At 52.0% G+C, this 13,071-nt stretch overlaps 1 protein-coding gene across 3 annotated transcripts; it reads left to right on the top strand.

Annotated features, from left to right (window-relative positions):
- Window position 1: 1 nt before the first annotated feature.
- Armc6 (armadillo repeat containing 6) lies at window positions 2–12,113 on the top strand. 3 transcript variants are annotated; one of them, XM_013354973.2, is made up of 8 exons: window positions 2–71; window positions 1,670–1,799; window positions 3,847–3,929; window positions 5,516–6,089; window positions 7,902–8,047; window positions 8,872–9,003; window positions 9,241–9,378; window positions 10,428–12,113. In XM_013354973.2, exons 2-8 carry the CDS (start codon window positions 1,679–1,681, stop codon window positions 10,638–10,640), a joined length of 1,407 nt encoding a protein of 468 aa, XP_013210427.1. In that variant the 5' UTR covers window positions 2–71; window positions 1,670–1,678; the 3' UTR covers window positions 10,641–12,113. The 3 variants fall into 3 exon arrangements, with proteins under 3 accessions (XP_013210427.1, XP_005370593.1, XP_026633522.1); XM_005370536.2 differs by lacking the exon at window positions 2–71 and adding an exon at window positions 82–333; XM_026777721.1 differs by lacking the exons at window positions 2–71; window positions 9,241–9,378 and adding an exon at window positions 82–333.
- The last annotated feature ends 958 nt before the right edge of the window (window positions 12,114–13,071 follow it).

Raw genomic sequence — 13,071 nt, 5'->3', positions numbered from 1 at the left:
AGCCAAAGGCGGAGCCTCGGGCGACACCCGCGAGCCCCACCCTTTCACCCCTACGTGGCTGCGTAGACCCGGTGAGGAACGCCGGCCGGCTAGTGCTGCGGTGGGCGCAGAGGGAAGTGGGTGTCCTGGGGTCGGGCCGGTGGTGTCTGCGCGACCCTCGGGGACTTGGATTGGTGGAAGGAGAGGATTTTACTAAAGATTCTTGGGAACGAAATGTTTCTCTTCTCTGGTTCACGTTCTTTTCATTCATTTTATTCTCGTGCTACTGCTGTGTGCTGGGCACCTGCTGCGTGTCCAGCTGCATTCTAGGCAGTGGAGCAAGGAGGACAGGAGGTAAAGTCAGTGTGGCTCTGGGTTCGGGGGACGCAGGTCCTGACGTGGATATAATGGTGATGGAGCAAGCGTGCTTGCTGCATCTGTCATGCTGCTCTGAGGGAGACAGAGGCAGAAGGACTGCTGTGAGTTCGAGACCTGCCTCGGCTACGTAGACACACTGTCTTTCACAATAAAAACGACCAAACAAAACAGCAAGAACAGTCGTTGTGGTGAGCTCGAGAATCGGGAGGCAGGACGATTCCATACCAGTTTGGGCTGCGTTACCAGACCCAGCCTCAAAAACAACAGATAAACCAGTGGCTTGTTTGTTGGAAGAGTCTGGAGGATCAGGAATTCAAGTACAGCTTTAGCTACAAAGCAAGTTAGAAAACAGTCAGGTCTACATGAAGCTCTATCTTATAATAACAATGGAGAAAGTAATTGAATGGGAGAGAGGAGATGCTTGAACCAGGCAGTTTTTATTTACTTTTTAAAAATTATTTTATTTATTTATTTGAGACTGAGTCTCACTGGAATTCACAGTGGTTCATCACTTCTGCCTCCGGTGTGCTGAGATTAGGTTTGTTCGTTTGTTTTTTGTTTTTCAAAACAAGATTTCTCGGTAGCCCTGGCTGTCCTGAACTCCTCTGTAGACCAGGCTGGCCTTGAACTCAGAGATTAGCCTGCCTCTGGTTTACTCGTGCTTTAGTAATAATAGTAACAACAATTTAAAAATTGTTTTAATACTAATATCATTTGTGTTTGTATTATTAGTGTGTATGTGCGCGTGCGCGCGGGTTTTGGGTATCCTGTGCTGGAGCGGCAGGTGCGGGTGTCTGCGGAGACTGTACCCCAGCACTCACAGAGCAGCATGCCCTCTTAACCCTGAGCCTTCTCGCCAGCATCTCAGCATCTGTTTGGGCGACAGCCTGAGTTCTTCTGCACTTCTGAGAAACTTGGCGGTGGTGGTGCATGCCTTTAATTCTAGCACTCGGGAAGGAGGCAGAGGCAGGCAGATCTCTGTGAGTTCCAGGACAGTCAGGGCTACACACAGCAACAACAAAAGAGGAGAGGTCAGGGTAATCTAGACAGAAGAGTGCTCTCAGGACTGTCATTGTGTTCTGGCAGTCCTAATTGGCCTTCTGTTTTTGTTTTTTTTTCTTTTATGACACATCTCACCAGCAGACCTTTTTTTTTTTTGCCTTTTTGAGATAGTGTCTCACTGTGTAGCTGAGGCTGGCTTCCCACTGGCCAGGACCCTTCTGTCTGCTCCCTAGAGCTGCCATCACAGGTGTGCCCAAGTGGCATTTTCACCACAAAGGTGTTCCCTGACCAAACGTTCCTTTCCACTCAGTATGCAGAGATGGCTTCCAAGCGCATCACACAGGAAACCTTCGATGCTGCAGTGCGGGAGAACATTGAGGAGTTTGAGATGGGCGCTGAGGAGGCCGTTCGAGAGGCGGTGGAGCAGTTTGAATCACAAGGTAGGGTGGTGGGCTCGATGCTGGCTCTTAGAGGCCACAACCCTCAGCCTGACATAACAGGTGCTACTGACCCCATCCTTGCTTGTCTCCATGCATCAACAGCACCCCACTTCACCTTAGAACCACATGGAATATTGCCAATCCTGGAGTCAGTCACAAGTCATGGAGGAGAGTGGATGGTAGGGCTACTTGTGATGGCGATGGTGGTGGTGCTGGTAGGGTTTGGAGCTCTTGAGCTACGTGACAAAGAGCAGAGGCTCAAGATGAGTTGACCACATGTGGATTGGTAGAGGCTGGGTTCTAGGCATGAGCACACTCCGTTCCCTCTTTTCTCCACTCCCTATCTGGCCCTCCCTGGTAACAGTGACGTCAGCCGGAAGGTAAGAGAGAGGTCTGCCTCCAGGGCACAGAAATGGGTGCCATAGTGGGCAGTCAAGTAAACATGGGAAGCCTGATGGCAGAGGCAACTCACTTGCTAAAATCCTTGCTGGGTTTGTCCCCAGAACCCATGTAAAAAGCCAGCCTTGATGAGGTATGTTTTTGTTTTTGGGGGGGATTTGGTTTTCTTTTTCTTTTTTTGGTAGGGGCTTGTTTTGGTTTGGCTTGGTTTTTCAAAAAAAGATTTCTCTATGTAGCTCTAATTGTCCTGGAACTTGCTCAATAGAATAGGCTGGCCTGGAACTCACAGAGATCCACCTGCCTCTGCCTCCTGAGTGCTGAGATTTAAGCCATGCATACCACACTACACCCCCACAATGGGATGTTTGTCGTCCCAGCACCGAGAGGTGGTGACAGGTGGATTGCTGGGGCTTGCTGGCCAGCCATTCTAGCCTAATTGGTGAGCTGTAGGTTCCAGTAAGACCCTGTCTCAAACAGAAAGATTACAGCTGCTGAGGAATGATGCCTGAATTTGACCTTGGGCCTCCATGACCCTTGCATAGGAACATCCTCCTATATGACCATACACACACACACACGGACACGGACACAGACATGGACACCAACCATGACCATCCATACACACAAACGCCCACCACAGACTATCCACACATACATGAATACCCCCACATAACCATCTACACATACACATGAAAATCTGCATACATATAAACATACACAGAAACACACATACAGTGTCCAGCAAAACACAGCATGGTGGTACATGTCTGTGATCCCATCTCTCTTCCTTGTCTTTATTATTGTTTAGATTTGTTTTTTAAGACTGATTTATATAGCTTTTTAACTCATTATGTAGCTAAGCCTAGCTTAAACCCTGATCCTCCTGGCCCCCTTTCCCAATGTGGGATGACAAATATGCACCACTACAACTAGCTGATCTCAGTACTTGGGAAGCTGAGGCTGGAAGAGTACTGTGAATTTAAGGTCAGCCTGGCTACATAACAAGACACTACCTCAAAAAACTTACCCCTAGCTGATGTGGTGGCACATTCTCTTAATCCCAGAATTTGGGAGATATAAGAACGTAGACTCTGAGTTTGAGGCTAGCCTAGTCTATATAGTGGTCCAAGGTCAACCTGATCTACATAGTGAGACTCTATCTCAAAAGCAAACGAGAAACCTCCTAAAGCACACACACACATACACACACACACACGAAGTACCTACCACAGAAGGGATGCTTTTGGGGCCTCAGGAGGCTGAGATGCACATGGGGACCAGTAAGGATTGAGTTTAAAGGGAGAGGCTCTGTGGGGTTCCCTCTACAACTGTCTGCCAGGCACAATCTGTCACCCCAGAGACAGCATGTGTGGCACGGCCTTAGCAGTGGCACACTTACCCCGTGTAGCCTGTGGTTGGCCTTAGCAGTGGCACACTTACCCCGTGTAGCCTGTGGCTGGCCTTAGCAGTGGCACACTTACCCCTTGTAGCCTGTGGCTGGCCTTAGCAGTGGCACACTTACCCCGTGTAGCCTGTGGCTGGCCTGTGCAACCGGAGGAACCATTGGGGAGAACCCTGGAAGCCAAGTCGTCAGCAGGGACCTCCTACCTGAGGGACTTGTCTTCAGCAGCCCCTCTTCCCTCTGCAGGGGTTGATCTGAGCAGCATTGTGAAGGCAGCACCGAAAGCATCTGTGGACAGTCTCCAGGAGCCCACACATGATGTCCTGCAGGTAGGAGTAGCTGGCTCCCTCAGCACTGCGGTGCTCTGGAGGGTCTCTTCCCCACGTCCCATGTGGCAGAAATGAGGATCTGAATGTCAGTGGTCTGTCCATCCTGTGACCAGTAGAGGTCTACAGTCAAGTGTCCCAAGTCCATGTGAGGGTTACCCAGCATCTAGGGAGAGCTGAGCTACTCGGAGGACATGTTTGGGAGACACAGTGCATGTGTGATCTCACTTCCCATGTTCTGGGGTCAAGGGCACACAATATAGCTAGGGTCTCTGGCCAGCTTCACTTGGGTTCTAGGGGTCTGGACTCAGGTCCTTGTGCTTACACATCAAGTTTGGTCCCCAGGACATATGTGGTAGAGGAGAGCCCTGGTTCCCACGGAGCGTCCTCTGCTCTCTGCATTCATGTTGTGGGGTATGTGGGTATGCATGACATAAGAGGCAGAGGCAGGCGGATCTCTGTGAGTTCTAGGCCAGCCTGGTCTACAAGAGCTAGTTCCAGGACAGGCTCCAAAGCTACAGAGAAACTCTGTCTCGAAAAACAAAACAACAACAACAAAAAAAACTGGCTGCTCTTCCACAGGTCACAGGTTCAGTTCCCAGCATCCACATGACAGCTCACACCCATCATAACTCCAGTTCTACGGGCTATGACATTCTCTTCTGCCATCGTCAGGCATGGCGATGTATATCAGTGATGCATAGACAGATGTGCAGGCAAAACACCCATAATACATAAGACACCATCAAAGATTTGTTTTTCTTTTTAATACGATTATTATATGGTGGCTCATATACAGGATCCCAGCAATCAGGGAGCTGTTGCAGGAGGTTTCCTGTGAGTTCAAGGCCAACTTGTACAACATAATTTTAAGGCCTGGGCTATATATCAAGACTCTGTTTTGGCACTGTAAAGATGGTTCAGCAGTTCAGTGTGCTTGCTTCTCTTAGAAAGGACCCAGTTTCAGTTCCCAGTGCTAACATGGTGTGACAGTAGCCTGTAATTCCAGCTCTGAGGGATCCTTCTTCCTCTTCTGGACTCCGAGAGTATCATATGCATGTGTGTACACGTGCACACACATACAAAGATTCTGTCTTTTTTTTTTTTTTTTTTTTGATTTTTCAAGACATGGTGTCTCTGTAGCTTTAGACACTGTCCTGGAGGGGGCTGGAGAGACAGCTCAGAGGTTAAGAGCACTGGCTGCTCTTTCAGAGGTCCTGAGTTCAATTCCCAGCAACCACATGGTGGCTACAACCATCTGTAATGAGATCTGGTTCCCTCTCCTTGACTGTAGGCATACAAGCAGACAGAATACTGTATACATGATAAATAAATAAATCTTAAAAAAGAAAAAGAAAAGAAAAGAAACTGTCCTGGAACTCACTCTGTAGACCAGGCTGGTCTCAAACCCACAGAGATCCGCCTGTCTCTGCCTCCCAAGTGCTGGGATTAAAAGCATGGGTCATCGTCGCCTGGCTAAAATTCTGTCATAAATTATCAGTGTAGGTTTAGAAATTTCCAGATTCTGGGGCAAGGTTCCCAGAGGTTCAGAGCCTAGCAGCAGCAACTAACACTGACATTCTCTGCAGGTCCTCAACGATCTGCAGGAGTCCCTGAATGCGTCTCGGCCCCAGGAGGTGTCAGCCCACCTTGTCCGCTTCTGCGACCAGTGCAGGCAGCAGAAGGCCAGCCGCTACCTGGCAGCCCAGAAGGGGGCCTACCCAATCCTCCTGGCTGCCTGGCAACTTGCTGCCACAAGTGACCAGGGCCTTCTGCTCCAGGCTCTCAGTGCCCTGGCTGTACTGACTGATGGCCAGCCTGACCTTCTGGATGCCCAGGGCCAGCAGCTGCTCGTGGCCACGCTGGCACAGAATGTCTCCAACACTGAACTCACCTCTTGTGGGATCCGCTGTGTGCGCCATGCCTGCCTGAAACATGAACAGAATCGACAGAGTCTGGTGAAAGCCGGAGTGTTGCCCCTGCTAACCGCTGCTATCACACAGCATGGCCAGCACGCCGATGTGGTCAGGGAGGCCTGCTGGGCCTTGCGGGTCATGACTTTCGATGATGACATCCGAGTGCCCTTTGGCCATGCCCATGAGCATGCAAAGATGATTGTTCAAGAGAACAGAGGCCTGAAAGTGCTGATTGAGGCTGCCAGAGGTAAGAGGAGCCTTGGTAAGAATAGGGTGGGTGTGCTGAGAGGGTAGCCCAACCATAGAATCCTGCCTAGAATCCCCCAATGAGGGCCTGGGGTGTGTCTGGGGTGGAGCCACTGCCTAGAATTCCCCAGTGAGGAGTTGGGGGAGTGTCTTGGGGAGGTAGAGCCACTGCCTAGAATCCCCCAATGAGGGGCTGGGGGCATGTCTTGGGGGTGGAGTCACTGCCTAGAATCCCCCAGTGAGGGGTTGGGGGCGTGGCTCAGAGACCTGCCTGGATATAGGATGTCCTGGGTTCATCCTCAGCACTATAAAACAATAAAGCAGCCCAACACTTTGTTCTTACGTATAAATACTTTGGCACATACATGTATCCAGCTCCAGGTGGCTGCTATGAGTCAGCTGTGGACAATCATGATGTTGATCTTCATACCTTAAATGAAATGTCTGAAAGAGCTGGCTGTAGTGGCACCATGGTGACGCATACGTGTAGTTCTAGAAAGAGAGAGAGAGAGTGAGAGAGAGAGAGAAAGAGTTGAATCTGAGTCCCTCCAGGCCTACATAGCAAATTCTAGCCCAACCAAAACCACATAGTCTCAAAACAACAAAGATACAAAACCCTGAGAATTGAGCCCAGAAGGTGCTAAAAAGGACAAGTTCCCCACCTGTCCCTTGGCTGTGGCTCCATGGCTAAGCCTGTGCGTGGTATTCCCACTCTGAGGGACAGGAAGGCTGTCTCAGTCCCTGCTCACACTTCAGAGCAGCTGAGGCCTGACCATCTGCAAAGCCTGCCAGCTCCTCCCATGCTTGTGTGGAGCAGCTGGAGTCCCACTGGCTAGAGGCGGAGCAGGAACAGACATCGGAGCCTCCTCAGTGCTACATTCAGGCTCCACCTCTAAACTGCACCCAACCCCCAAGTATAGAGAGGATGGCTCACATTCTAGTCTGAAGACCCCAGGGCAGACCAGAGACTTCCAGCAACCCCAGGGAGAGTCTTTGTCCACTGAGAAGCCTCAGTTCCCCACTTACCAAAACCCTTACCTGATTGGATAGGCCCCACCCACTGTACCACACTCCTCCCTTTATTAAAGCAGATGGTGTGGTTGGTGACCACATCAATAGCTCACTTAGATCAACCTGTGTGGAGACTCTAGGGGTCCCAGGTGGTCATAGGCAGCAAACGCCACAGAGATGAAAACTGCTGACCATCACCATCTGGGGTTATCTGTAGTCTGTCTGCACCTGTTCCTCTCCAATTTGCTGCTCTGTTTACAAAAGTCATTCCCAGCAGGGCAGTGGTGGTACACACATTTAATCCCAGCACTCGGGAGGAAGAGGCCAGTGGATCTCTTGAGTTCGAGGTCAGTCTGCTCTACAGAGCAAGTTCCAGGACAGCCTGGGGTACACAGAGAAACCCTGTCTTGAGAAAAGTTGTTCCCAGCCTAGAACCTCAAGGTCACGTTGGAAGACTTATTTTGGTGGTTTGGTTTTCTTCCTTCCTTTTAGACTCTCTCACTACGAAGCCCTGGTACTTGCTGTGTTGTAGACCAGGCTATCCTCTCCCTCTGCCTCCAGAGCTGGGATTAAGGTGTGTTTAGGGAATGTCAGGAGCAGCTCTGTCTGCTGTTTGCCTCACTGTTATGGAGCAGGGGGCGTGGCAAATCTACCAGGGGCCATTTCTCGCCTGAGCCTGTTGGATGACCCCAGCCAGCTTGGGAAGTGGAAAGTACTCCGGAGACTAACAGGCTGTTTTGTACACATTCCTTTGTCTCTGGCCCCTCCCAACTCTAACTCTTCCCTTCCTGCCTCTGCACAGCGTTCCCTGACAACCCAGGAGTCCTGAGCGAGCTCTTCAGCACCCTGTCCCGCCTGGCTGTGCGGAATGAGTTCTGCCAGGAGGTCATCGACCTTGGAGGCCTTGGCATCCTTGTGACCCTGCTGACTGACTGCAGCGACCACCAGGTGGAGCCCAAGTCTTCTTCCTCCCTCAGAGCGCCTGCCTCTGAGGCCACAGCTGACCAGACTGACCCATTGAGGCAAGGGTGAAGGTTCAGGTGTAGAAAGCCTGCCCATACTCTCAGCTCTCAGGGTTCTGGTTCCATTTGCCCCCCTCCATACTGGTGAGAGTTAGAGCCTCCTACATGTTAGCCCTCTGCCACCAAGTCACACTGCAGCCCTATGTACTATAGTTTGAGACTGGTCTTGCTCTACAAAGTTCAGTCTGGTCATAACATTGCGCTCCTCTTGCTTTAGCCTTCCAAGTACTGGGATGAAGGACTGTATGTGTACGTGCATGCGTGTGTTTATGAGAGAGACAGAAAGAATGAGGCAGGGTCACAAGTTCTTGTGTAGTCCCAGCTGGCCTTGAATTTGATCCAAGTGTGCTACCTTGCCCAAGCTCTGTGTGGTTGGTGTGGGGGCTAGAACTCAGGGCCTTGTGCATGGGGGGCAAACACACTGCCAGTTGAGCTACTGCCCAGATCCTCCTTGCACATTCTCTACAGTGAGCAGGAGTAAGGAAATGGAAAATCGTCCTTAGTTCAGGCTGCTCAGTGGGCCACATCTATGCCCTACCCATGAGAGGTGGATTAGGCAGGTCACCCTCAGAGCCAGCCTCTCTTCTTCCAGTCTCATGATCCTTTTGTCACAGGCTGGCCTGTAATTGGGATGAGCACGTGTCCAAACAGAAACAGACACAGAAGAGTTTCCTCACCCTCACATCCAGCAAGCAGGAGGTGTGCAGCTGGCACACATGCCAGGGTGACTTCCCCTTGTCATCCACACAGGACCTCGTGAAACAAGTGCTCAGTGCCCTGAGAGCTATCGCTGGCAACGACAATGTGAAGGACGCCATTGTCCAGGCAGGCGCTACAGAGTCCATTGTGGCTGCCATGACTCGGCACCTGGCCAACCCTCAGGTACCCACCTCAGACACATGGGCAGAACAATGGCGGGATCTACAGGGATTGCCACCTCACTGTCAGCAAGACTAGGTGAAGGACCGCAGTGTTCCTGGTAGGCTCACCCCCGCCCCCGGGCACTCAGCCCACCACTGCGGTGGCACACAGCTAGCAGAGGCCCACTGAGGGGAGCTGCAGAATACCCAGGGTGGGGTGGCCCGGTGTGCTGACACAGGTGTGCACCTACACCCCTAGGTGTGTGAGCAAAGCTGCGCGGCGCTCTGCGTGCTGGCCCTGCGCAAGCCTGAGAACAGCCGCGTCATTGTGGAGGGTGGTGGTGCGCTGGCAGCCCTGCAGGCCATGAAAGCACACCCGCAGGAGGCCGGCGTCCAGGTGAGTGAGTAGATTTGCTCGCCACAGCCCGGACACAGGCTCCTTCCTTGTCACTGTGTCAGCATGTCAAGCCAAGTGTGGGAGCTGTGACCCCAGTCCTCAGGAGACCGGAGGACTACCACAAATTCAAAACCTGCCTGCCTTGCAGAGTGAGTTCCAGGATAGTTAGGGCACTTGACTACACGTGCACACACACATACACAACACCAGAGGCTGTCCTGTTTCTGTTTTTATCTCCTTTCTCTCATTTTTGTTTGTTTGTTTGGACAGGGTCAAATGTAACCTAGACTGGCTTCCAACTTTTTTGGCTACAAGAGCAACCTTCAATTCCTGATCTTCCTGCCATCCCATGCTGAGTGCTGTAGTGGCAGGCCTGTGCTTCAACACTCATGCTAGGGGCAGAACCCCAGGGTCTATTACATGCTGGGCAGGCTGATCCCCGCCCTGCTTTTCCTCTGAAACAGGCTGTAGCTCTGTAGCTGCCACAGGCCTGGCGGTCAGGGTCCTGTGTCCTTGGCCCTGAGCTGTGGATTATCAGTCTGTCCCATCATGTCCGCTGTCACTCCTAAACATTGGGATCATGCACAGCATCCCCATTGTGTTGGGTGTTTGGAGCCGCCCAGGTGCAGGACAGAGTGTGGGAGAGTGGAAACAAGGTTTTCTGCAGACCTGGCTGTGGCAGACGAGCTGTGCATCGGGGACTTTAAGATCCATGAAGGTTCCTGAAACCGACCCAAGTGGGTGACTCATTGAGAAATGTACTTTGGCGCTCCATTACCTGTGGCCTCACTGTAGGTCTCCAGGGCCTGCCTCGGGACAGTGTGTCACTGTCCGCCCTGAAATCATAGTCTCTACCCCAGATACTGTCCTAAGTGCTCACCTAGGAGCTGTGGGAGATGGGGCTGAGAAAGTCCCGTGAGACCGTGGAGCTAGCCTGGCCTAGTCTAGCTGTCTGCTGAACGTCTGTCTCCTGTTCTGAGGAGTCCACTGAGGTCAGGGAGAATCCAGCCAAGACCCTTCCCCCTGTTCACAGCCCATCTCTCTTCCAGAAACAGGCTTGTATGCTGATCCGAAACCTGGTGTCCCGCAGCCAGATCTTCTCCAAGCCCATCCTGGAACTGGGGGCAGAGGAGCTCATTTCACAAGCCCGGGCTGCCCACCCAGACTGTGAGGATGTAGCCAAGGCCGCATTACGAGACCTGGGCTGCCGTGTGGAGCTTCGTGAACTGTGGACAGGAAAGAGGGGTGACCTGGCACCATGACCCCAGCTCACCGAGTTCAAACTCCAGAACATGTGAGCTCTGTGCCCTGCTCCTCACCCATGCCACCCAGAGCAAAAGTGTTCAGCAGGTCAGTGGTGAGGGAAGGGCAGAAGCAGCCTTTGGGTCCTGTGTCCCCACAGGCAGCACTGATGACCTAAGGGCCCACCCCTTCCAGTGCCCTTTCCCGCCCACAGTTTTGCTCAACAATTCTGGGGCAAAGGGCACATGGAACTGCAGCATTCTTTCTGTTGGAGTTTGGGGACCCTGCAAGCTGGTGTCTGACTGGGCTGCAGTCCGGGCACCACCACTCCAGGCTGTTGATAACCCTGCTCGTTGGGCAGGCTCCATGGGAGAGGTGCTTCTGCCAAAGCTGGTTCCCCAAGATCCAGTGGTGGGGGAGGGAAGGGACTGCTGCCCTGTTGTCCTCTGACCTCCGGATGTGTGCCAGGGTGTGCACACGCACATCATAATAAAAAATGATGTGATTTAGAATCGGGCTCCTCAGCTTTTTCTTCCCTATAAAATGGATCTGGAGCTTCTGGTGCTGCTGGCACACTCAGGGCTTTCGGACTCATCCATTGGAGTCTGCCCAGGTCCCTGATGCTGCAGCTGCTGATGCCAGCATAGAGGATCTCCTCACAGCTGTGACTATGGCTTCAGGGAGAACAGGCCATGGGCATTTGAGGTTGCTGCGGGCACTAGAGGGGTTTGGGGTATAGCCTGTATTACATAGGTCACTGAGACTGGGATCTGCGTCACTTGGCCTGTGCTGGGGGTACAAAGACAGCACAGCCCCCCGCTGGGCTCTGTGGCTCTGAGCAGGTAGTCTGTTTCCACACACTGTCACCCCACCCTGCCATCCCTCACTGAATGTTGTAGGCCCCCCACTTCTCTCTGAGTCTGTTTCCCCATACGTGAGATACACACTGTTTGTTACCATCTCAACCTCCCCAACATTCTGCAAGTCCCTAGGCAACTGAAATCACAAATAGAAATCGCAGCATGGTCACCAAGTTGCTCCTGAACCTGTGTGGCCCATGGGGTTCAGAGTGGCCTCAGAACCTCCTCCCATATTCATAGGCTTCCCTTCCCCCTCTCATAGCTCTGGACCTGTATGCCTTTCCCAGAAGCTCTTGGTTTCCATGGGAACCAGCCATTGCTGCTGGCTGCTTTCATGTGTTGGGGGCAGTATCCTAACTCAGCCACCCAAATCTCCAAGCCTCCCCCACTGGACAGGGAGAGGCCCTGCCAGCTCAAAGGCAGACATGAACCTTGGACTAGGTTGCCCCGCCCTTCACACTCGTGGGACCTGCCAGGATGTAGGTGAAGGGTCTTAGTCTCAAACTGCCTAGATTGGATGACTTAATGTCTGGGTCGGTGATGTGCGTGACCATGGGCAGACTTCAAACCCAGGGACACCTGAGGGCTGGCCCTGTGATTCTTATCCACCCCTGGCTTCCCTTTGCTCTCTGTTCAAAGGCTTTTTTTTTTTTGGTTTTTTCGAGACAGGGTTTCTCTATGGTTTTGGAGCCTGTCCTGGAACTAGCTCTGTAGACCAGGCTGGTCTCGAACTCACAGAGATCCGCCTGCCTCTGCCTCCCGAGTGCTGAGATTAAAGGCGTGCGCCACCACTGCCCGGCTGTTCAAAGGCTTTTTGCACCCCACAAACCCCACCCACCTCCTGCCATTTTCCCCACAGCTTCTTGCTTATTTTCCAGCTACCCCAGCCTTCTCCCATTGTTGTTTTAATAGTTATATTTATGTGTACATGCGTCAGGAGACGTGGAGGCCAGAAGGCATCATCTCATTGGTCAGCTCCAAGGAGCAGAGGTCACCTTGCTTATAACCTCACACGGGTCTCTGCCTTTGTCTCCACTGAGTGTCACTTGAATAACCCCAGCCTCACACTTTCAATACAGTGGAAGGCCGGAATCTGCCCTCAGCTCCGTGGGGCACTTGCCCTGAGGAACTCTCACTAAGGACTGAAGACAGCCCCTCCCCATCTCATTGTTCCCATCTGTACTGGGCCACCTCAGGCCTATCACCTCCCCTGCCTCAGTCTTAGCTCCCAGTGACTCCTGTGAGGATGGTCCCTTCTACTCTTTAGCCTTTGATACCATTGGAGAAATGAGCCGAGGGAGAATCTACTGTAAAAGCTTGTGTGTGTGTGTGTGTGTGTCTGTCTGTCTGTATGTCTGTTCTGCCGTTTACTGCTGTGTGTTCTTGGATAAGTAGACTGATTTCTCTGGGAGTCGTAGGATGAGGGAAACCACTCCTATTTCAGTCTGGATTCAAAGTCACTTTGTGTTCAGGATGCCTGCAACCAGGGATCCACCTAGGGTTCAAGGAACAGAATACCGTCGCCAATTTGTGTGGCTTCATTTTATTTTATTTTTTCATTCTTTGTCTTTTTTTTAAAAAAATATTTATT

Source organism: Microtus ochrogaster, unplaced genomic scaffold (genome assembly GCF_000317375.1).
Source record: "Microtus ochrogaster isolate Prairie Vole_2 unplaced genomic scaffold, MicOch1.0 UNK81, whole genome shotgun sequence".
Taxonomy (NCBI): domain Eukaryota; kingdom Metazoa; phylum Chordata; class Mammalia; order Rodentia; family Cricetidae; genus Microtus; species Microtus ochrogaster.
This window is presented reverse-complemented; position numbering and strand designations above follow the sequence as displayed.

Excerpts from the sequence above, each read along its gene's own strand:
- Armc6 (XM_013354973.2), top strand. The coding sequence starts at position 1,679 with ATGGCTTCCAAGCGCATCACACAGGAAACCTTCGATGCTGCAGTGCGG. Across the intron at positions 3,930-5,515 it reads CCACACATGATGTCCTGCAG|GTCCTCAACGATCTGCAGGA; the intron begins GTAGGAGTAGCT and ends CATTCTCTGCAG. Across the intron at positions 9,004-9,240 it reads GGCACCTGGCCAACCCTCAG|GTGTGTGAGCAAAGCTGCGC; the intron begins GTACCCACCTCA and ends CTACACCCCTAG.